The sequence below is a fragment of the Linepithema humile genome, chromosome 6, assembly GCF_040581485.1.
Source record: "Linepithema humile isolate Giens D197 chromosome 6, Lhum_UNIL_v1.0, whole genome shotgun sequence".
NCBI lineage: Eukaryota > Metazoa > Arthropoda > Insecta > Hymenoptera > Formicidae > Linepithema > Linepithema humile.
Genome location: NC_090133.1, coordinates 23,293,564 through 23,315,483, shown reverse-complemented (window position 1 = coordinate 23,315,483; position 21,920 = coordinate 23,293,564). Strand labels below are relative to the sequence as shown.

The following is a 21,920-nucleotide window of genomic DNA, read 5'->3' as shown; positions in this document are numbered from 1 at the left end:
ATTATCAAAATAGAAAGGATAATACCAAGTGTATTTATACATTTCAAGTATTTCATAAAATTTTGCAATATGTTCTGTAAAGTTTTTATCGTCCCATCGAGAGTGCCTTATCGAAAGATACGACGCAGCAGTTGTAGTTGGTGTGAAACCTTGATACACACTCATGCTGCGTGACAGATTCACATACACATACGTAAATACACACATACGTCTCGTAGATGATGCCATATAAGAGAAACGTTACTCGCGGCGATGGTAGTTGACCGTCGTACTCCGACATGTAACGTGCATGCACGAGAGTACTTTAATAACGCTACATAAATATTCAAATAACAAATTTGTTCAAAAAAACCTGTACACTATATTTTTTTGTGTGATTAATTCTATCACCCGAACTTATCAAAGTGGAAGAAGTTATCAGCATGATATATGCAATCGCTTTATCGGTGATAGTAGGCGCGTTAGGCATTTATTATTATCTCTTCAAGGATTTAAATTTCTACAAAAAACATGGAATACCGCATGCAAAACCTCTTCCTTTCTTGGGTAACATGGGTCCATCGCTCTTCCGTCGTCAGTCGGTAGCCGAACTTGTCAAGTGGATATACAATTTAAATCCTGACGCCAAGTATGTCGGCATGTATGATTTAACCAGACCGCTCACCGTGATTCGCGACCCCGAGCTTATTAAATCCATCACGCTAAAACACTTCGATACGTTTCCGGATCATCGCGCCTTTATCGATGAAACTCAAGATCCATTATTTGGCAAGAATCTTGTCGCTCTTCGTGGAAAAAGGTGGCATGAGGTGCGATCTATATTGAGTCCAGCTTTCACATCCAGTAAAATGAAAAGTATGTTCAAATTGATGTCGGATTATGGTGCAAATTTTAGCGATTACTTGGCGCAAATGCCGTCGGAAAAGCGGAAAATGGAAATGAAAGATGTCTTTACAAGATATACTAATGACGTGATCGCTACCTGCGCTTTTGGCGTCACCGTTGATTCCATGAAAAATCCGAAGAACGAATTCTATGTGTACGGCAGAGAAGCGACCGTTTTCAGCGCTCTTATGTTCTTGAAATTCTATATATTTAGAAGTTTGCCTTGGCTAGCACGAATACTCCGATTGAGATTTGTACGTGAAAAAATAGGAAATTTCTTCCGAGATCTTGTGAAGGATACGATAAAAACCAGGGATGAGAAAGGTATCGTTCGACCAGATATGCTGCAGCTGATGATGGAAAGCAGAGGCAAAGAAGGTAAAGCAGCACTGACTATCGAAGATATGGTGTCGCAAGCGTTTATTTTCTTTTTCGGCGGCTTTGAAAGCACTTCGACTTTAATGTGCTTTGCCGCGCATGAAATTGCGGTGAATCAAGATGTACAAGAAAGACTTCAAAATGAAATCGATGAGGTCTTGGAAAAGACGAATGGACAAGCACCTTACGAAGCGGTGAACAGTATGGAATACTTAGACGCTGTCATCAACGAAGCTCTCAGAATGTATCCGGTTGGCGTGGCGTTAGATAGAGCATGCGTAGAAGACTTTGAATTACCACCTACCTTACCAGGAATAAAGCCTTTTACCTTAAAAAAAGGAGACGGTATATGGATACCAGTTTATGGACTTCATCATGATCCTAAATACTTCGAGGAGCCGGAAAAATTCGATCCCGAGCGGTTTCTTGGAGAGCGAAAGAATAACTCTCTCCACTGCGGAGCTTATCTGCCTTTCGGATTGGGTCCAAGAATGTGTATAGGCAATAGGTTCGCATTGTTAGAAACAAAGGTCCTTCTCTTTCATCTGCTGGCACGTTGTGATCTGAAGCCTTACGAGAAAACATCGATACCGCTCAAAATCGCTAAAGACGGTTTTAATATGAAACCAGAAGGAGGTTTCTGGCTGAACGTAGTACCGAGGAAAAATCCACATCACACTATTACGAAAAAGATATAAAAATTCTAAGAAAATTTTCTTAGCTTAATTAGATTTTTGAAAAATGTAGAACTAGACATATTTTTGTATACATTTGAGTAAAAGTCATATTTATGTATTTAATTATCAATAATCACTAGTTTTTCAAGTTATTTCATCATGCAAATTTTGTATAATGAGTCCTTTTCACTTTTTTAAAACTTTTTATGATGATGAAAATCAATTATGAGGGTTTATTCGATTTACGTAAGAATATTATAATTATATAAAACGTGTTTTTTTGTTGTAGATATTATCAAAATAAGAAGATAAAAATTACAGGCATTTACATCTGATATAAATGTACTGAATGAGTTTCCACGAATTTAATACATCTCGTTGAACACGTAGATATAATATGTCACTTGAAATTGTATGCGTAAAATAATAACCGCATATTGCGCAACCTTTTGCTTGCATGCATCATGCACCAAAAAAAAATTATAGCCTCGTCGGCAGTAATTGATTGTCGTACTTTGATACGTAATGCTGTATTGAGTATATTAATATTCACATTACTTAAATATATTTTGTTATTACAGTCCTTATAATTTAAATAATTAATTGTCTGAGAATGACCGAGCTTTATCCATAATGCATTATATGAATAAAATAGTCAACAGCCACGACAACAAAATCTGTACTTACATCTTGTGATGTAATCAAGAATTGCATAAAATTGCAATTTATTTAAAATAAAAGCAAATCACAAAAATATAAGCTAAGAATTCATAACTGAAAGAAAACTATTACAATACTATTTAGTCTCATGTCTTTTTCACGAAAAAATATGTACACTACAAGTTTAACAGAATTAATTTATAATAAATAGTTTGTAACGAGACTATTTCAGACGAAAGCGATTATTTTCAGATTTCCTAAATGTGTGTGTAAGAAAATATCATGTCTTATCGTTGTTGGAAAGAGACTTATCGAAAAAAGATCAGGAATTGAAGGAATAGAGATTATAAATACGACTCTAAACCATCTGTTTTATGTTATCTCTTGCTGCACATTTCTTAAAAATACTAATACAATAATGTGGGTTTATTGGTGAAATAAATAAAAATAAGCTCTCCCGTTTAATATTAAAATGAATTTGATTTAATGTAAACGATAATAAAAAACAGATCTCGTAATAATCGTACAGATCGCAACGCTCACTCGTCAACTCACTCACTCGAGCTTGTCGCTTTCTCGCTCGCTCTCTAGATCGACTCTGTCTTACGGCTCTCGTCTAACGACTCTGGCTAACGACTGTCTCACTCCGACTCTTTGCCAGCGACTGCCGACCGTCATCTCGACACTTTGTGTTTTCGTTGCAACAAACACAAGTCTCACATACACACATTTACGCGACCTGCAACAAGCGAGTTTTAGTGTAAAATCAAGGAAAAATAGTAGCAACAATTAAATTGATTGCATTTTCTTCCCAATCCTACAATAATTTTCTTAGATGCTTAACATTTACGTATCAGTGTTTTTTTTTTTTTTTTTACTGAAATTGCATTATATTATTAGCGTTTTACTGAGTCGATACATCGCATGTTATAATTAAGGAATCCCGATAAACCGATTATTACATGAATAGTAAATTGTGTGCAATTTTGTGTTATTAAAACACATATATTAGAGATACGTATGTATCAATGCAATAAGATTATAAAACTTTGTTCTTATAAATTACATAAAGCGGCTATATGACGTGATATCTGAGAACTAGTGAATGTAATTGTGTGTAAAATATATTCTCGTGTTATAACAAGGTTAATGAAACACAAATTAATTATTTAATGAAAAGTCAATTATAATATCAATTAATACCTAATTTTGCAAAATTAGAAGCAAGAAAAAAGCATTTAAAAAAAAACAAATGTTTATTATAATTTTTATTATACATGTGTTATTTGAAAAAAATAATTATATAATTATATAATGTTCCATTAATTGTAATATTGTTACTATTTTAATTTATTCGAATTCTGCACCTGTACAAATATATAAAAGTACAAGACTAAAGAAAAACGTGCAAATCGTAAATTCGATCTTCAACAAAGGCAAATTGTTTTAGTTTGCATGATATGAATTCTACCTTTGCTACTTTCTAGTTTTTGCAATAATAATAATTATTAATATTTTATTCAATTAATTTTAATAAAAGAAATAATTATAATAATATTATATTATATTAAATATTATTACAATACATCGCTATAACTGCTCGAAATATTTTCTAAGAATTGGAAACGTTATTAACCTTTACATCCTTTCTACCTTGAATATTTAACCAGAATCCACCCTCCGGCATCATTACCAGACCTGTCTTGCTGAATTTTAGTGGTAATGATGTTTTTTTGCAAGGTTTTAGCTCACACTTCGCTAACAGATAAAACAGCACAACTTTGACCTCCAGCAAGGCAAATCTGTTGGCTATGCACATTCTCGGTCCTAATCCGAATGGTATATAATGCGATGTGTTGTGATATGTCTTGTTGTTGTAAAACCTTTCCGGATTAAATTGTTTCGGATTTTCATAGTACTTTTCATCTTGATGGATCGAGAAAACCGGAATCCAAAAATTCATGTTCTTTTTCATGATGAACGGCTTTTCGCCCGGCAAGGTAGGTGGTAATTCATAATCTCTGTCGCATAATCTTTCCAAAAAGGCGACCGGTGGATACATTCTTAAAGCTTCGTTTATCACCGCGTCTAAATATTCGAGTCGATTAATAATTTCATAAGTCACTTCCCCATTTGATTCCTCCAAAACATTATCGATTTCTTGTCGTAACTTTGCCTGAACATCTGGGTTAGCCGCGATTTCGTGAGCCGCAAAGCACATTGCGGTTGAACTGGTGTCGAAGCCGCCGAAGAAAAAGATGAACGCCTGTGCTACCATATCGTCGATATCCAGTTGTCTCCGACCTTCTTTACCTCTGATATCCATCATCAATTGTATCATATCTGGACGAGTAATATGTTCGGCGTCACGAGTGTCAATTGTGGTCTGTATTATGTCTTTGAAAAAAGTCGACACGTAATTGTCTATAAGTTTTATATTGAGTAGTGCCCCGAGCTTCGGAAATGTTCTGAGAAATAGAAATTTGATAGTGCGGAGTCCTGATAAAAAGTTAGTCGCTTCTTTGCCGTTAACGTAGAACTTGTTCGTTGGATCCTTCATAGAATCGATCTTGATTCCGAAAGCACACGTTGCAATGACGTCGTTCGTGTATTTAGTAAAGGCGTCTTTCATATCCAAATCACTTTTGTCCGTTGGCAGTGTTGATAGAAATTTGACGAAATCCGCAGCACACTCCGACATCAAGGTGAACATGGTTTTCATCTTGCTGGACGTGAAGGAAGGGCTCAATAGATTCCTGATGTTTCGCCATTTTTCCCCGTGAAGAGAAAATAAATTATTTGCAAACAAAGGTTCATTTAAATCGCGCAAACCACGGCGATCAGGAAATGCATCAAAATTCTTCACAAGAACCGTTTTAATAAGTTCCGGGTCGCGAAGCAAGATGATTGGATTTGTTGTAGCGTAGAATCCAAAGTACTTTGCGTCTGGATACGTATTATACAGTGTCAGACTAAAATCGGCAAACGATACTCGGCGAAATATAATCGATGTCATATTGCCTAGTATTGGAAAAGGCGGTATGTGGAGAAGACCATGTCGTTTAAACACATTAAAGTTTCTAAAAAGATAATGAATGCTGAGAGCACCGATTATAATCGATAACAGTATCGACCAGTATTCCATGGTAAGTTTTGTTTACAAATTTTAACAGAATCTATTCACAAATGATAACAAGTGATCGATAACGATTTAGCGCACTAGCGATGCTGTTAGCGCAAGCCGCTACGCACAACTAATTCTGCAACTGCCTCTGCCTCATAATATAGACACAAATCTTTCTGACGCAACTTCCAAGCTGTCTTATATAACGTACCAACTGTTGGTACGAATAAACAATATCTTATCTTATTATGGATTATCCACTTGCTGATATTTTGTGATGTATTATTTCCAAAAATTTAACTCATGTATGCACTCATATATGTACGGCTCGAGCATTTACGCATAAATTAGTTTATATTCATCTGCAAATACACAATGTAAACTATATTCAATGTCATCTATGTAGACAATATAATTTACGAGATATTACGTCATATTTTTGTTAAATTTTTATTGAACACACTTTTTTAATTTTCCTTTGAAACATATAAATTATAAATTCGATGTGTCAAACTATCTTAACTATTGTTTAACAACAGAAGAATAATCTTATTTATAATATTAATGTTTATTTAAAACCCGGATATAAGAATTTATACAATAGATTAGCTATTAGATTTGATAAAAAAAATTTTGTTATTTTATAAGTTATTTCATACGCGGATATAATCTTAAGGACATGGCTAATTATGCTAGACGTATCTTGCGATAAAATATCACTCCGCGCGAATTTTATATGTCGAAGTTTGATCTTGACTCACCATTCTGTCTTTCGAATATATCATTCTGACTATTATCCAATTAATTTAACTGCTCGATAATGCGCTGTCAGTGACTAGAATTGAGAATAATAGTCATCTTTACTACATCAATCATATTTTGATTTCTAGCAGCTCAGATATCTATTTCTTATATGTGCGTTTGCATCATTTAATAATATTTCCAAAAGAATAAAATAATCTTACAAAGTAGAGTAAATTAAAGAAATATATTATATATACAAGACTAAATTTTTCACTCATTTGTTTTTTTATTATCTCCGTTTATTCTTGATATAAAATGTTTTTCGTTGATATCGTCGATAACGATATCGTAACTTTGCACAACAATTTCGCACAGCAAATTATTCAAGATTTGATAAAATTATATCGTAAACTTTATTTTCGAATAAAGATTATTGTCTATGGTTAATACAAAGTGCTTACTTGATATTAAAATAATAAATTATAAATAATTATAAATAATAACACAATGCCGGTGACATAAAAATACATTTACACATCATAAAGCAGGTGCAGCGCAAAATGTAATAATTAGGAAATATGTAATAACATATAGACTTCATGAAATTTATGCTCATCTATACGTCGAGATACTAACGCATCAACAGCAAACAGCATCATTATGCATACAAGTAGTTCAACAAACTTACGTAATCTTTTATAAAAGAAATGATCTTAACGATTAATGTTTTTAATCATGCCTTTAAATCAAAGATTAAATATTACACTTGATCCATTTTTCTTATCTAATCATTGATTGATTACATTTATAATTGTTTTGCTTGATTTTTATTATCACATATATCTGAAAATATACTATTCTGATAAACGTTTAATTAATTTAATGCACTGTATCAGCGACATGAGTTAAGAATAATAATTATCGTTACATCAATCATACTTTAGTTTCTCGCAGTTCAATGACCTTTTTTTTACACGTCCGCATTATACATGTACTATTTACAATTTTGGCAGAATGTAGCTTGTAATATGAAAAAAAGGAAAACAATGCTGCATACAGTGTAATATACAAAAAAGAAATAATTACATATTAAATCCGGTGATTGCGATTACGATGCGAAATGTAATATTAAGGTATAGAACAATTAACCAAAGATATCATTATCCATCAATAATAAGAATGAAATAAACAATTAGATATGTAACACTCCGTTACCAAAAAAAAAAAAAAATGTAACATTCTTTTTCAAACACACAGAAATATAAAAACATCGTACAATTTTTCAGTATTCGAAAAAATATGAAAAAAAAGTATTGCTACTTCTTGCAATCAAATGTACGTGCAGATTTCATCCAATAATACAAATATGGAATGTTTTATGTAAAATATGGAATGATGTAATGTAAAACTATTCATAAAACGTGACTAAACACATGTAACAAAATTTCATATTATTTTATACACTAATAATAATGCTGATGAAATTGATTGGAAATGATGTAATTGTCAAGAATATAAAAAAAATATAAATAAAAATATCATTAATTTGATAAACCATTAGCCATCTTTAACAATGTTGGCAAATGTATCAATATAAGTATTACTTCTTTTTTCAATCTTTAACCAGAATCCCCCTTCCGCCATCATAGGAAAACTCGCCTTATTCAATCGCATTGGATGAGTTGTTTTCGCACATGGTTTCAATTCGCAACGGGCTAATAAATGAAATATCAAGACTTTGGTTTCTAACAATGCAAATCTGTTGCCTATACACATTCTTGGACCGATTCCAAACGGAATATAAGCAGCCAAATTCATATTTTTTTTATTCTCATCCAGAAAGCGATTGGGATCAAACTCGTTCGGTCTCTCGAAGTACTTTGGATCTCGATGAAGACCGTAAACAGGGAACCAAATACTCCTTCCTTTTTTAACAACAAAAGATTTGTCTCCAGGAAGCGCTGGAGGTAACTCAAAATCTTGTACGCACAATCTATCGACGAATACTTGCACAGGCCACAATCTGAGAGCTTCGTTGATGACAGCATCCAAATACTGCATTCCATTCACCGATTCGTAAGTCAAATCTCCATTCGTTGTCTTGAGAACTTGATCGATCTCGTCGTGCAATTTTGCTTGAACACTCGGATTGACAGCGATTTCGTGGGCAGCAAAACACATCAAGGTAGAAACAGTTTCGAAACCACCAAAGAAGAAAATAAATGCCTGCGCGGTCATGTCGTCAATTGTTAGTTCTTTTCCGGGTCCTCTTTTTCCTCTGCTCTCCATCATCAATTGCAGCATGTCCGGTCGCACGATATTCTGTTCATCTCTAGTCTGTATCGTACTTCTTACAAGATTCTTGAAAAATTCGACTATGTGGTCGTCGATCAATTTAATGCGGAACATTTTTATAGTAAAAGGCAAACTTCTAATCAGATAGAATTTTATGGTGCGCAGAACGCCAAAAGTTGTAGCTTCCTTTCCAAAAACGTAAAATTCGTTGTCGTGATTTCTCATAGAATCAACGCTAATTCCGAATGCGCAAGTCGCGATCACATCATTCGTATATCTGGTGAAACAGTCCTTCATTTCAGTAATACTTTTATCCGAAGGCAAGCTAACAAGAAAGTCAGCAAAATTTGCACCGCAATCCGACATCAACTTGAACATAGCTTTCATTTTGCTAGATGTAAAAGCTGGACTCAATAATGTTCTCACGTCTCGCCACTTTTCACCGCGAAGTGAAAAAAGATTTTTGCCAAATAGAGGTTCACTATCTTCATCTATAAAACTGCGATGTTCGGGAAACATGTCGAAATTTTTCACGCTGATGGACTTGATAATATCCGGATCGCGAATCACCACTACTGGATTCATGCCGTCGAAGAAACCAACATATTTGGCGTCTTGATTTAAATTGTAGACTTTTCCAACGAGTTCGGCCAATGGCAATTGACGAAGAAAAACTGGTCCCAAGTTACCCACAACAGGCCACGGTGGTATATGAAGAATTCCATGTTTCTTGAAAAAGTTCAAACCCTTAAAGAAATAATGGTATATAGCGATAGTGCCAGCTAAGATAGACAATAATATCCAAGTTTCCATGATGACGACGGAATGTTTCGTGAACAGTCACGTAACGGTTGTTTTATCTAGACTCGTGAGCCTACGAGTGACTAGCTGCTACAAGCAGCGTGTGTTTCTTTTTATATGCCCGACGCGGACTGACGTCATATCTTACGTAACAGAGCGTCTGACTAGCTGTAAACCAAGCGCGATTATGAAATGTATGAACATAAGCGAAAAATATAATATTCACTCTGTGTGGAAGGAGAAGATCACCGAAAACGGCAACATTCACAAAAACGTTTATCGCGAACGTTCGAGCCAAGGATATATCTATTATGATTAACAAATTTGCCTCAGGAAAATTGTTGTCGCGCCGAAACGGTATATTGTAGCCGAGCAACAAAATGTGATCCCTACCGTCGGAATAGCAACAAACCGGATTCTGAGAAACAGCACTTTCTAATCGGCCCTGATTTCGGAGCACGAATGCGATAATTCTCAGAACGGTATAAAATGTCTAAAATCGTGGAACAAAACTCTCTCTCTCTCTCTCTCTCTATCGCAGAATTCGTCCTTCAGACGAAAAAAAGAGACGCAAAAAAGAACAGGACCAACCGGAACGTGGAGTAAAACGATCGAGCAGTCGAAAACAGGCCAACTCGAAATATCTCTAACGAGGTATTTTTTATATTTCTAATATTTAAATTTTAAATATTAATATTTAAATTTAAATTTCAGCAATAGACATATATATATTGAGAAATACATTGGCTGGTTTCTACTCGCCTTACCTATCCAAATCCATAAAAATCGAGCGAAAAAATTTATTAGTAACTATTGCGGCCACCTACATATTATAAATAAGAAAGAGAACTGATGTTAGATTATTTAATTATTTATAGTTTCCACACGTGGCATACTTTTTGTACGTACTGAGATTTGCTTCGGCAATAATATTTTGATATAGTTTTAAAAATAAACATACTATCATAAATATATATGTATCTATTTATTGACATCTATAAAATGCGTAATTTTTAATTGATATTTTTATGTCTATAAATAAAATTCTAAAATATGGCACTATGTTTACTTTCCTTACTTAATCATCGAATGATTACATTTATAATTGTTTTAAACTTGATTTATCAAGAGACATGGTCGTGTCTCGCGTCAAGTTCACGTGCAAAAAAGCGACCGTGTTATCCCATACCTAAAAATATACTATTCTGATAAATATTTAATTAAATTAATTGTTATAAAATACACTGTATCAGAGACTAGAGTTAACAATAATAATTACATCAATCATATTTTAGTTTCTCGCAGATCAAATATCTTTTTCTTACATGTCCGCATTATACATGTACTATTTACAATTTTGGCAAAATATAGCTTGTAATATGGAAAAAAGGAAAACAATGTAACATATAAAAAATAAATTCTACATAGAAATAGTAAAATATTAAATGCACGATAATTGCAATTGCGATGCGAAAAGCAATACTAAGGCATAAAACAATTAAACAAAGATATCATTATCAATCAATAATTAGATTGAAATAAACAATTAGATATGTAAAGTCCGTTACAAAAAAATGTAACATTTTTCTCCAAACACAGAAATATTGTACAAGAAAGAGTATTACGATATTTTGGAAAAGGTATGAAAAAAAGAGTATTGCTATTTTTCGAAAACAAATGTACATGCAGATTTCATCCAATAATACAAATATAGAATGTTTTATGAAATAATATAAAACTATTCATAACACATGACTAAACACATGTAACAAAATTTCATATTATTTTATACATTAATAATAATGCTGATAAAATTGATTGAAAATGATGAAATTATCAAGAATATAAAAAGATCTCTTCAATAAAAATATCATTAATTTGTTGAACCATTAGCCATCTTTAACAATGTTGGCAAATGTATCAATATAAGCATTACTTCTTTTTTCAATCTTTAACCAGAATCCGCCTTCCGCCTGCATAACAAAACTTGTCTTACTCAATCGCATAGGATAAGTTGTTTTCGCACATGGTTTTAGTTCGCAACGGGCTAATAAATGAAATATCAAGACTTTGGTTTCCAACAATGCAAATCTGTTGCCTATACACATTCTTGGACCGATTCCAAACGGAATATAAGCAGCCATATTTATATTTTTCTTATTTTCATCCAGAAAGCGATCGGGATCAAACTCGTTCGGCCTCTCGAAGTACTTTGGATCTCGATGAAGACCGTAAACAGGGAACCAAACATTCATTCCTTTTTTAATAACGAAAGGTTTGTCTCCAGGAAGTGCTGGAGGTAATTCGAAATCTTGCACGCATACTCTATCGACGAATGCAAGCAGAGGCCATATTCGAAGAGTCTCGTTGATGACAGCATCCAAATACTGCATTCCATTCACCGATTCGTAAGTCAAATTTCCATTCGTTGCCTTGAGAACTTGATCAACCTCGTCGTGCAGTTTAGCTTGAACATTCGGGTTGACAGCGATTTCGTGGGCAGCAAAACACATCAAGGTAGCAACAGTGTCGAAACCACCAAGAAAGAAGATAAACGCTTGCGAAGTTATGTCCTCAATTGTTAGATCCTTTCCGGGTCCTCTTTTTCCTCTGCTTTCCATCATCAATTGCAGCATGTCCGGTCGCACGATATTCTGCTCATCTCTGGTCTGTATCGTGCTTTTTATAAGATTCTTGAAAAATCCGCCTATACGATCGTTGATAAATTTAATGCCCAACATTTTTGTAATAAAAGGCATACTTCTAATACAGTAAATTTTTATGGCGCGCAGAATGTTAAAATATGTAGCCTCCTTTCCGTTAACGTAAAATTCGTTGTCGGGATTTCTCATAGAATCAACACTAATTCCGAATGCGCAAGTCGCGATCACATCATTCGTATATCTGGTGAAACAGTCTTTCATTTCAGTAATACTTTTATCCGAAGGCAAGCTAACAAGAAAATCAGCAAAATTGGCGCCACAATCTGACATCAACTTGAACATAACTTTCATTTTACTAGATGTAAAAGCTGGACTCAATAATGTTCTCACGTCTCGCCACTTTTCACCGCGAAGTGAAAAAAGATTTTTGCCAAATAGAGGTTCACTATCTTCATCTATAAAAGTGCGATGATCGGGAAACATCTCGAAATTTTTCACGCCGATGGACTTGATAATATCCGGATCGCGAATCATCACCACTGGATTCATGATATCGAAGAAACCAACATATTTGGCGTCTTGATTTATATTGTAGATTTTTTCAACGAGTTCGGCCAATGATAATTGGCGGAGAAAAGTTGGTCCCATATTACCCAAAACAGGCCACGGTGGTATGTGCAGAATTCCATGCTTCTTGAAAAAGTTTAAATCCTTAAAGAAATAGCGGTATATAGCGATGGTGCCAGCTAAGATAAACAATAATATCCATGTTTCCATGACGACGAGACGTTTCGTGAACAGTCACGCGACAGTTGTTTTGACTGGAGATCGCTTGATCGGGAGTGCGCGAGTGACTGACTGCTGCAAGCATTTGCTTCCTTTTATATGCTCGACACAGATTGACGTCTCGACTTACGTAAGAGAGCGTGTGACTAAGCCTTGCACGATTATGAAAAGTATAAGTATAAGCGGAAAATATAATCACCGGCAATTGCCGTTTATTGCGAACCTTCGGGCCAAGGATATATTTGTTATAATCAGCAAATTTGCCTAAAGTTGTCGTACCGAAACGGTATAGTGTAATTGAGCGACAAAATGTGATCCCTACCGTCGGAATAGCAACAAATCGGATTCTGAGAAACAGCAGTATCTAATTGGCTCTGATTTCGGAGCGAAAATGCGACAATTCTCAGAATGGTACAAAATGTCCAAAATCGTGAACAAATCGGTATAAAACTCTCTCTCGCAGAATTCGTCCTTCAGAAAAGAAAATACGCAAAAGAAAAGAAAACCAACCGGAACGTGGAATTAGACGATCGAGTTTTCGAAGACAGGCATGCTCGAAACATCTCTAACGAGATATTTTTGATACTTCTAATAGCAATAAACACATATATATATATATATATATATATATATATATATATATATATATATATAATATATATTGTACATATATTGATAAATACATTGGCTAGTTTCTATTCAGTTTACTTATCCGTAGCCATCAAAATCGGACGGAAAATTGGTAACTATTAAGAATATTAGTAACTATTGTAACCGTTAACATAAATAAGAAAGAGAACAGAGATGTTAGATAATTTTACTACTTATAGTTCCCAGACGTGGCATACTTTTTGCGCTTACTGATTTGCATCTGCAATAATATATTGATATAGTTTTAAAATCAAATAAACAGAATATTGTAGATATATATGTATCTATCTATCGACATCTATAAACTGCGTGATTTTTAATAATTTTTGTGTCCACTTTCTTTATCTAATCATTGACTGATTACATTTATAACTTGATTTATCAAGAGACACGGCCGTGTCTCGCGCCAAGTTTACGCGCAAGGCGTAAAAAAGCGACCATGTTATCGCGTATCTGAAAATATATATATATTATTCTGCTAAATATTTAATTAATTTAACTGTTATATAATACGCTGTATCAGCGACTAAAGTTGAGAATCGTATAATAATTATTATTTTCATCAATCATACTTTACATCAATCATACTTTAGTTTCTTACAGTTCAAATATCTTAATCTTACGTGTCTGTATTATACATATACTATTTATAATTTTTGCAAAATGTAGTAATATGAAAAAAAAAGAAAAAAATGTTATATACAAGAAATATATTATACACAGAAATAGTAAAGTTAAATATTTTTAATATTACATCTACGTGATTGTAATAGGCAGTGCAAAATGCAATATTAAGGCACAGGACAACTAAATAAAGATACCATTATCTATCAATAATTAAAATAAAATAAACAATTAGATATGTACAGTCCGTTACAAAAAAATTGTAATATTTTTCTCCAAACACAGAAATACAAAAAACAGTCTTTTTTGGGTATTCGAAAAAATATGAAAAAACAGTATTACTATTTTTTGCAATCGAATGTACATGCAAATTTCATCGAATAATACAAATATGGAATCTTTTATGATATAATATGTAAAATTATCATAAAATGTAACTAAACATATGCAACAAAATTTCATATTATTTCACAAACTAGTAGAAATGCTGATAAAATTGTCAAAAATATAAAAAAATATCTCTTCAATAAAAATTTCATTTATTTGTTGAACCATTAGCTACACCATTTTTAACATTCTTGACAAGTGTATCAATATAAGAATTACTTCTTTTTTCAATCTTTAACCAGAATCCCCCTTCCGCCAACATAGTAAGACTCGCCTTATTCAATCGCATCGGATGAGTTGTTTTCGCGCATGGTTTCAATTCGCAACGGGCCAATAAATGAAATATCATGACTTTGGTTTCCAACAGTGCAAATCTGTTGCCTATACACATTCTTGGGCCGAGTCCAAACGGAATATAAGCAGCCATATTCATATTTTTCCTATTTTCATCCAAAAAGCGATCGGGATCAAACTCGTTCGGTCTCTCGAAGTACTTTGAATCTCGATGAAGACCGTAAACAGGGAACCAAACACTCCTTCCTTTTTTAATAACGAAAGGTTTGTCTCCAGGAAGCGCTGGAGGTAACTCGAAATCTTGCGCGCATATTCTATCGAGGAATACAGCTACAGGCCATACTCTAAGAGTCTCGTTGATGATAGCATCCAAATATTGCATTCCATTCACTGCTTCATAAGTCAAATCTCCATTTGTTGTTTTAAGAACTTGATCGATCTCGTCGCGCAGTTTTGCTTGAATATTCGGATTGACAGCGATTTCGTGAACGGCAAAGCACATTAAGGTGGAAACAGTGTCGAAACCACCAAAAAAGAAGATAAACGCTTGCGAGGTCATGTCCTCAATTGTTAGTTCCTTTCCGGGTCCTCTTTTTCCTCTGCTCTCCATCATTAATTGCAGCATGTCCGGTCGCACGATGTTCTGCTCATCTCTGGTCTGTATCATGCTTCTTACAAGATTCTTGAAAAATCGGCCTATATGGTCGTTGACAAATTTAAGGCCCAACATTTTTGTAATATAAGGCATACTTCTAACAAGGTAGAATTTTATGGTGCGCACAGTGTCAAAAGATGTAGCTTCCTTTCCGTAAACGTAAAATTCGTTGTCGGGATTTCTCATAGAATCGACGCTAATTCCGAATGCGCAAGTCGCGATCACATCATTCGTATATCTGGTGAAACAATTCTTCATTTCAATAATACTTTTATCCGACGGCAAGTTAACAAGAAAGTCAGCAAAATTGGCGCCACAATCTGACATCAATTGGAACATAGTTTTCATTTTACTAGATGTAAAAGCTGGACTCAATAATGTTCTCACGTCTCGCCACTTTTCACCGCGAAGTGAAAAAAGATTTTTGCCAAATAGGGGATCATTAACTTCGTCTATAAAGCTGCGATGATCAGGAAACATCTCGAAATTTTTCACGCCGATGGACTTGATGATATCCGGATCGCGAATCACCACTACTGGATTCATGCCGTCGAAGAAACCAACATATTTGGCGTCTTGATTTAAATTATAGATTTTTCCAACGAGTTCGGCCAATGACAATTGGCGGAGAAAGGCTGGTCCCATGTTACCCACAACAGGCCACGGTGGTATATGAAGAATTCCATGTTTCTTGAAAAAGTTTAAACCCTTAAAGAAAAAGTGGTATATAGCAATGGTGCCAGCTAAGATGGACAGTAATATCCATGTTTCCATGATGAGGGCGAGACCTTACGCGAGCAGTCACGCGACAGTACTTTTAACTAAATATCGTTAGACTGCGAGTATACGAATGACTTGCTGCTGCAAGCGTTTGCTGTCTTTTATACGCTCGACGCGAATTGACGTGTCGTATTACGTAAGACAGCATCATTAAGCCTTGCGCGTGATAAGTAAGATAAAGTATAAATGTAATCGAAAAATATAATATTCACTGTGTAGGTTGTGGTTAGATGCGGAGGAGTGAGGGAAAGGGGGTGGGACGTTTGAAATTCATAAAAACGTTTATCGTGAACATTCGAATCAATGATATATTGGTTATGATTTGCAAATTTGCACCAATAAAGTTGTTGTCGCGTCGAGACGATATAATGTAAACAAGCGACAATATGTGATACCGTCGGGATAGTAACAAATCGGATTCTAAGAAATAGTAGTATCTAATTGGCCCCGATTTCGGAGCAGAGATGCAATAATTCTCAGAACGGTATGAAATGTGCAAAATCGTGGAATGAAACTCTCTCTCACTCTCGCAAAATTCATTCTTCCGACAAAAGGAAGAAACGCAAAAGAGTACTGATCGGTACATAAAATAAGACAATCGAGCTTTCGAAGACCAGCCAGCTCGGATCATTTCTGACGAAGTATGTTTGATACTTCTAATAGTAAGAAACATATATATATATATATTGAGAAACATATTAGCTAGTTTCGTTTCGCCTTATCTATTCAAGTCCTTAGAAGTCAAGCGCAAATTTATATTAGCAACCACATAAATAAGGAAGAGAACTGATGTTAGATAATTTAATTACTTATAGTTCCCACGCATGGCATATTTTTTGTGCATACTGATTTGCTTCTGCAATAATATTGATATAGGTTTAAAATTAAATAAATATAGTTTTGTAGGTATATATATATATCTATCTATCGACGTCTATAAACTGCATAATTTTTAATTGATGTAGCTTCGTAAAATAGTTACTCGCAATTTTATGCACAGTTTTGAGTAATTAATAATTAACAATTTTTTACTAATCTACGCAGTCCGATAAAGAAATTTTTGGACATGAATTTTTTTCAGTGTTATCGTTAAAATTTATTTTGTCGCTGCATATAAAATTATAAAATAGTGTTGATTGCTAAAGTAACACTTGAATCTTTCAGATTACAAACTTTGACGTATTTTTGGATGGTCTTTGATGATCTTTCTTTCAATGTTTGGCTAGTTATATTTTTCTTAGCGATTTAACTATTGAATAGATGCTAATATTAAGAGGAATATTATCTCGTAACTTTTTATTTCTTCTATTGGGTGTATTTGCTCCAATGTCATTCCTTTTCCATCCAAGTTCGATCTATACTGGATTGCCGGGTAATACCGCAGGTTATTTGGCTTTCTCTCTTAAACACCGTAGAACGTCGCCTTGGATCCAGGATATTGCGAACGATGGGATCAGCGTACGGAAACAAAGCCGGGCACTTAGCGGCAAATTAGCGATGGCTGTGGGCGCCACTGTCGCTCTTCATTACACCGATACCCTACCCTCCTATCTCTTCAACCCTACCCAGGACATCCCCTAACTCGGTCTAACCCTCTTAACCTCGTCCGGACAATGCACGCGCTATCCGTTCTTCGCGTATATCGGCGGACGAAATGTCGACTACGCGTAAAAATTTCGTCTGAATTCTCTCTGACTTGATTTTTTTCTTCTTATTCTTATCCTCGCTTCCGTTTTCATTAATTTAATTGTTTGTGTAATTTTTAAATCCTTGTATATTAATCCACAAAGATAGAAAACACCTTTCGGATCCTCAAAGTAAATTGAATAATTTTCAAACCGCTAAAACTTGGCGGAAAATCAGCGCAGGTAAAATTTAAAAAAGAAACGCATTTTGTAGGTAAAATGTTGTAGTTTTTGGCACTTGTCATAAATTTTGCGAGAAAAATTTTTATCGGGCTGCAGAGTGTTAAAAATACATATTTTTAAGGAACAAAATAATGTGTTCTCTTTTCGGGTTTAAAACTGTAAAAACAAAACATTAAAAAAAAAAACAGCTTAAAGCGTAAAAATATAAACGTAAAAATATAAACTTTAAACTTTATAATGCTTTTTCAATTTTTTGTCTGCAATAATTTTTTGCCGAGTTTTATCAGCGGTTTGAAAATGATTCAACTTTAAGCGTCTAAAAAATACACGTGATTAAATAGATAAAAACTTACATTACAAAAATGATAAAGTTGCGTTATTATTGTACCCAGACAATCACGCATGCTTAAAGACATCTGAAAGACGTCAGGAAAAAATGTCGTCTTTTGTTGTCTGTAATAACAATGATAACATGTAATCACGGTGAAAAATAATATTTTTATCTTTTTGTTCTAATAGAATTATTGCCTGGTGCTTGTTTTTTTTTTGCGTTACACGGCAAAATAAATTAATGCTTTAAATATAGATTATTTTCAAATATAAGTAATATAGTTTTAAAATATTATTGAAATTCACAATTCTCTGCTCACGTATTTTGTCAATTAACTTTAAGAATCTCAAATTGTAAAATTGAAACCTCAGCTGCGCAAAATGTAGTGAATATGGTAGATACGTTTCTGGAAGGAAATGCGAAAACGTGCTGAACGAAAGTATGGATGCTGGATGGCGAAACGGAGGGAAGCAGAAAGAGCAGAAGGGAAGGGGGGAAGACGTGAGGCTCGTGTAACAGAGTCCATTGTTGAAGCTTATTGAGAATCTGCCAATAGCCCGGGATTCAATTTGACTGGTGAACCGTGAACACCATTTAATATACAAGCGCGCGCGCGCGAGACGCCTCGTCGCGCAAGCTTCTGCAACGCAACAGGCACGTGAAACACCTCGGAAGCACAGCCATTCCCTCGTTTACTACGCAGAGGAACGAAGAGGAGAGTGCGGGAGTAACAAAACTTTCGAAATATTCGATATTAGTAGAGTTATCGTCGAGTCCTTTCGATTCGCGCGATATCTCACTAACGCATCAGCGGACTTCTAGCTTCTCTGTACTTGTATTTTTTCATCTTTTTTTCCATCTTTTATTCTACATTGCCTTTTTTTTCATAAATACTTAATCTCTCTCGTTTCCATTCTTTCTCAATAAATAATAACAGAAAAAGACAAAAAAAAAACTAGATTTAAAATTTCTAATAAATAGTTATATTTTAATAACGACTGCGAAAATTTGATTTCTCCGCATGATAAAATTATTATGCGTAAAAACCCGCAATTATAATATTTCCGCTAATTTATATCTATCGCTAGCATTCTAAAGACTAATATAATTTTTTCACTGCAACTTATATTATTCACATCCTTGTGTCATTGATCAGAATCTCGCTGATATACCGGTAATTTCGTCCAGTTTTTTGCACGGCATGCACGGCGGAGAAGAAACTTGCATCAGCCGCCGCAACCGGTATTTGATGCGTCATGATTATTATGACTCGAATGAAAGGGACCGGAACTGAAAGAGCAAAGCCAACGAGAGGCCGATACTCTTAAGTGGTTTTTATGTTGTATTTCCCGGAGGAATATTTCGTTTCGGCTCAGACGGGAGTAATGACTATAGTCGTAACAGAGAACGCGCTTTCGCGGACGAAACGGAACGAAGCCCCCCACCCTCCCCCCCGTCTTTTCAACAGTCGCTGGACTTTTAATTTCCTAATGGGCTATTTATCAATGCATCCAATGGAGTAGCACGCCACCGTGATCACACCAGCTTAACTTGTGACAAAGTACTCATAAGTCAATAATCTCGAAAGAACATGTTTCACGTATAGAATTCATATTGTAAACTGACTTTGAATACGCGGTATAAAATTCGTAAGAGCGACAAAGTAAATCGATCTTTATATAAATATTATATAATATTCATTTCATGAATTATACATCTTGATCACATTCCGATGTCAGGAATTATTCGCGAAAAATTTTTCTCCTAACTTAAATAACAAACAGGTTAATGAAATGTTATAAAGATTTCAACAAAAAGTGTTACATCGTAATGATGACCGCATTGAAGCTCGTTCAACATCATCCGTTCCCGAGTGCATATCGCAACCTTGGAACACTACTTCGGAACGTGAAATAGAACGGCGAGGACGGAGGGGAAAGATCATTGCAGAATGCGCAAAGTTTTCTCCGATTGAAGGCAATGAATTCGCGAGTAATCTTTTAAAGGCGGATCCTGGACTCTTCGCGATCCAACGGTGAGTTAATGGGGTCGCGCGGGCCGGCAGACAAGGTTGCTTCGGGCAGAGCCCGGGAGTTGAAAGACTGAGACTGGCTCTGCAGGAATCTGCATAACAAAACGCGCAATTAATAAAGTTCTGCGGTGTAGAGGGCACCGACAAAAGAGCGTTTCGTCCTTTCAAGCTCGGGCTTCTGCAACCTTCCTCTTCCGCCTGTTCGCTCCCATCCCTTTCCCTCTTCTACTCCTTTTCCTCCCTGTCCTCTCGGAGTACCGCCAAACCGAGTCAAAGGGGCGGCGAACGGGAGGGTATAGAGAGGTGGCGCCCATCGCGGGCCTGAGGCTAAATAAGTCAGGCTTTGTAAGGAATCCTCGCCGTGAAACTTCGCAATCTTCGCCGTGTGCACGCCGCGGAACTGCGATCGACGTGGAAAACACCCGGCGTACTTTTCTAGTCGCGCCTCGCGAGTCGCTGTAACTTCGGTTGCCGGCGGCAATTATTACAAGATTTCGACGACGACAGCTATAGACATAACTAGATATTAATAGATTTCGTCCGCAGGTTGCGCACTTGCAAGATTGCTTCCAATCGGTGCGACACAACGCAACGCAGTTTTAATATGCACGCAGCTTTCAGCATGCAGATTTCGGGATGCACCGTCGTATGTCGCGCGCGCGACTCGACATCCGAAAGTTTTCCCGCGTAAAATGCGAGCGCATTATTTATACGAAGTAGATAGTCGGCCGTGGTTTTAATGGTGTCTCTCCGATCTTCTCTCTGTCGCGCCCTCCAGGGTAAACAGTTTTCAGACCTCGGCGTGAGGAGTCTCTCGCTGCTTAATATTTCAGACGACCCGCAACTAACCTTATGCATACTTATGTCGTGGCTCCTCGCGCGAGATAACCCACGCGCCATGTATTCCCCGCAACGTATTCGGATAGACAGCCGACTCATTATTTATTGTTCCTTATTGTACTTTGCTGTCGCTAATGCACTCGTAATCCGCTCGTACGTTTCTTTTTAATGATTTTACGGATACGTATAAATGTATATTTTCCTAATAATGAAAAGATGAATGATTTTTTTATTTTGTTTCGTAAGCACCAAAATAGTGTATTGCTGGATAAAACAAACGTGCGAGTATAACTTCTCAATCTAATCTATTATTAAAATAATAAATTGGTCTTGGAATTCATAGTCTGCAAATATTTTTTGAGTATATACAAAATAGCTGGATAACGATCCATGAATATGAGTCTGTATAATTAATTACTCTCTCAACATTGCAAGAATATAAAAA

General features: G+C 35.3%; 4 protein-coding genes and 1 long non-coding RNA gene across 6 annotated transcripts in view; 1 reads left to right on the top strand and 4 right to left on the bottom strand.

The window, feature by feature from the left end:
• Positions 1 to 21,920, bottom strand: part of LOC137000384 (uncharacterized) — a 145,700-nt gene that overhangs the window by 4,119 nt on the left and 119,661 nt on the right. The window lies entirely within an intron of this gene.
• LOC105672958 (cytochrome P450 9e2-like) lies at positions 242 to 2,963 on the top strand. Its single transcript, XM_012368252.2, has one exon. It carries the CDS (start codon positions 423 to 425, stop codon positions 1,959 to 1,961), a length of 1,539 nt encoding a protein of 512 aa, XP_012223675.2. The 5' UTR covers positions 242 to 422; the 3' UTR covers positions 1,962 to 2,963.
• LOC105672959 (cytochrome P450 9e2) lies at positions 3,061 to 5,844 on the bottom strand. Of its 2 annotated transcripts, none has more exons than XM_012368255.2 (2): positions 4,254 to 5,844; positions 3,061 to 3,339 (listed from the first exon to the last, which is right to left on the bottom strand). In XM_012368255.2, exons 1-2 carry the CDS (start codon positions 5,743 to 5,745, stop codon positions 3,317 to 3,319), a joined length of 1,515 nt encoding a protein of 504 aa, XP_012223678.1. In that variant the 5' UTR covers positions 5,746 to 5,844; the 3' UTR covers positions 3,061 to 3,316. The 2 variants fall into 2 exon arrangements, with proteins under 2 accessions (XP_012223678.1, XP_012223677.1); XM_012368254.2 differs by having other exon boundaries at positions 4,237 to 5,843.
• LOC105672957 (cytochrome P450 9e2-like) lies at positions 6,735 to 10,132 on the bottom strand. Its single transcript, XM_012368251.2, has one exon. It carries the CDS (start codon positions 9,574 to 9,576, stop codon positions 8,026 to 8,028), a length of 1,551 nt encoding a protein of 516 aa, XP_012223674.2. The 5' UTR covers positions 9,577 to 10,132; the 3' UTR covers positions 6,735 to 8,025.
• Positions 10,535 to 16,497, bottom strand: LOC105672931 (uncharacterized). Its single transcript, XM_067356883.1, has 2 exons — positions 14,826 to 16,497; positions 10,535 to 13,027 (listed from the first exon to the last, which is right to left on the bottom strand). Exons 1-2 carry the CDS (start codon positions 16,396 to 16,398, stop codon positions 11,454 to 11,456), a joined length of 3,147 nt encoding a protein of 1,048 aa, XP_067212984.1. The 5' UTR covers positions 16,399 to 16,497; the 3' UTR covers positions 10,535 to 11,453.

Bases quoted from the DNA above. Each gene is read 5' to 3' on its own strand.
- LOC105672958 (XM_012368252.2), top strand. From the start codon at position 423: ATGATATATGCAATCGCTTTATCGGTGATAGTAGGCGCGTTAGGCATT.
- LOC105672959 (XM_012368254.2), bottom strand. From the start codon at position 5,745: ATGGAATACTGGTCGATACTGTTATCGATTATAATCGGTGCTCTCAGC.
- LOC105672957 (XM_012368251.2), bottom strand. From the start codon at position 9,576: ATGGAAACTTGGATATTATTGTCTATCTTAGCTGGCACTATCGCTATA.
- LOC105672931 (XM_067356883.1), bottom strand. From the start codon at position 16,398: ATGGAAACATGGATATTACTGTCCATCTTAGCTGGCACCATTGCTATA. The intron at 13,028-14,825 runs GAAATTTTTATT...CTGTCGCGTGAC, and splicing joins TAATGGTTCAACAAATAAAT to TGTTCACGAAACGTCTCGTC.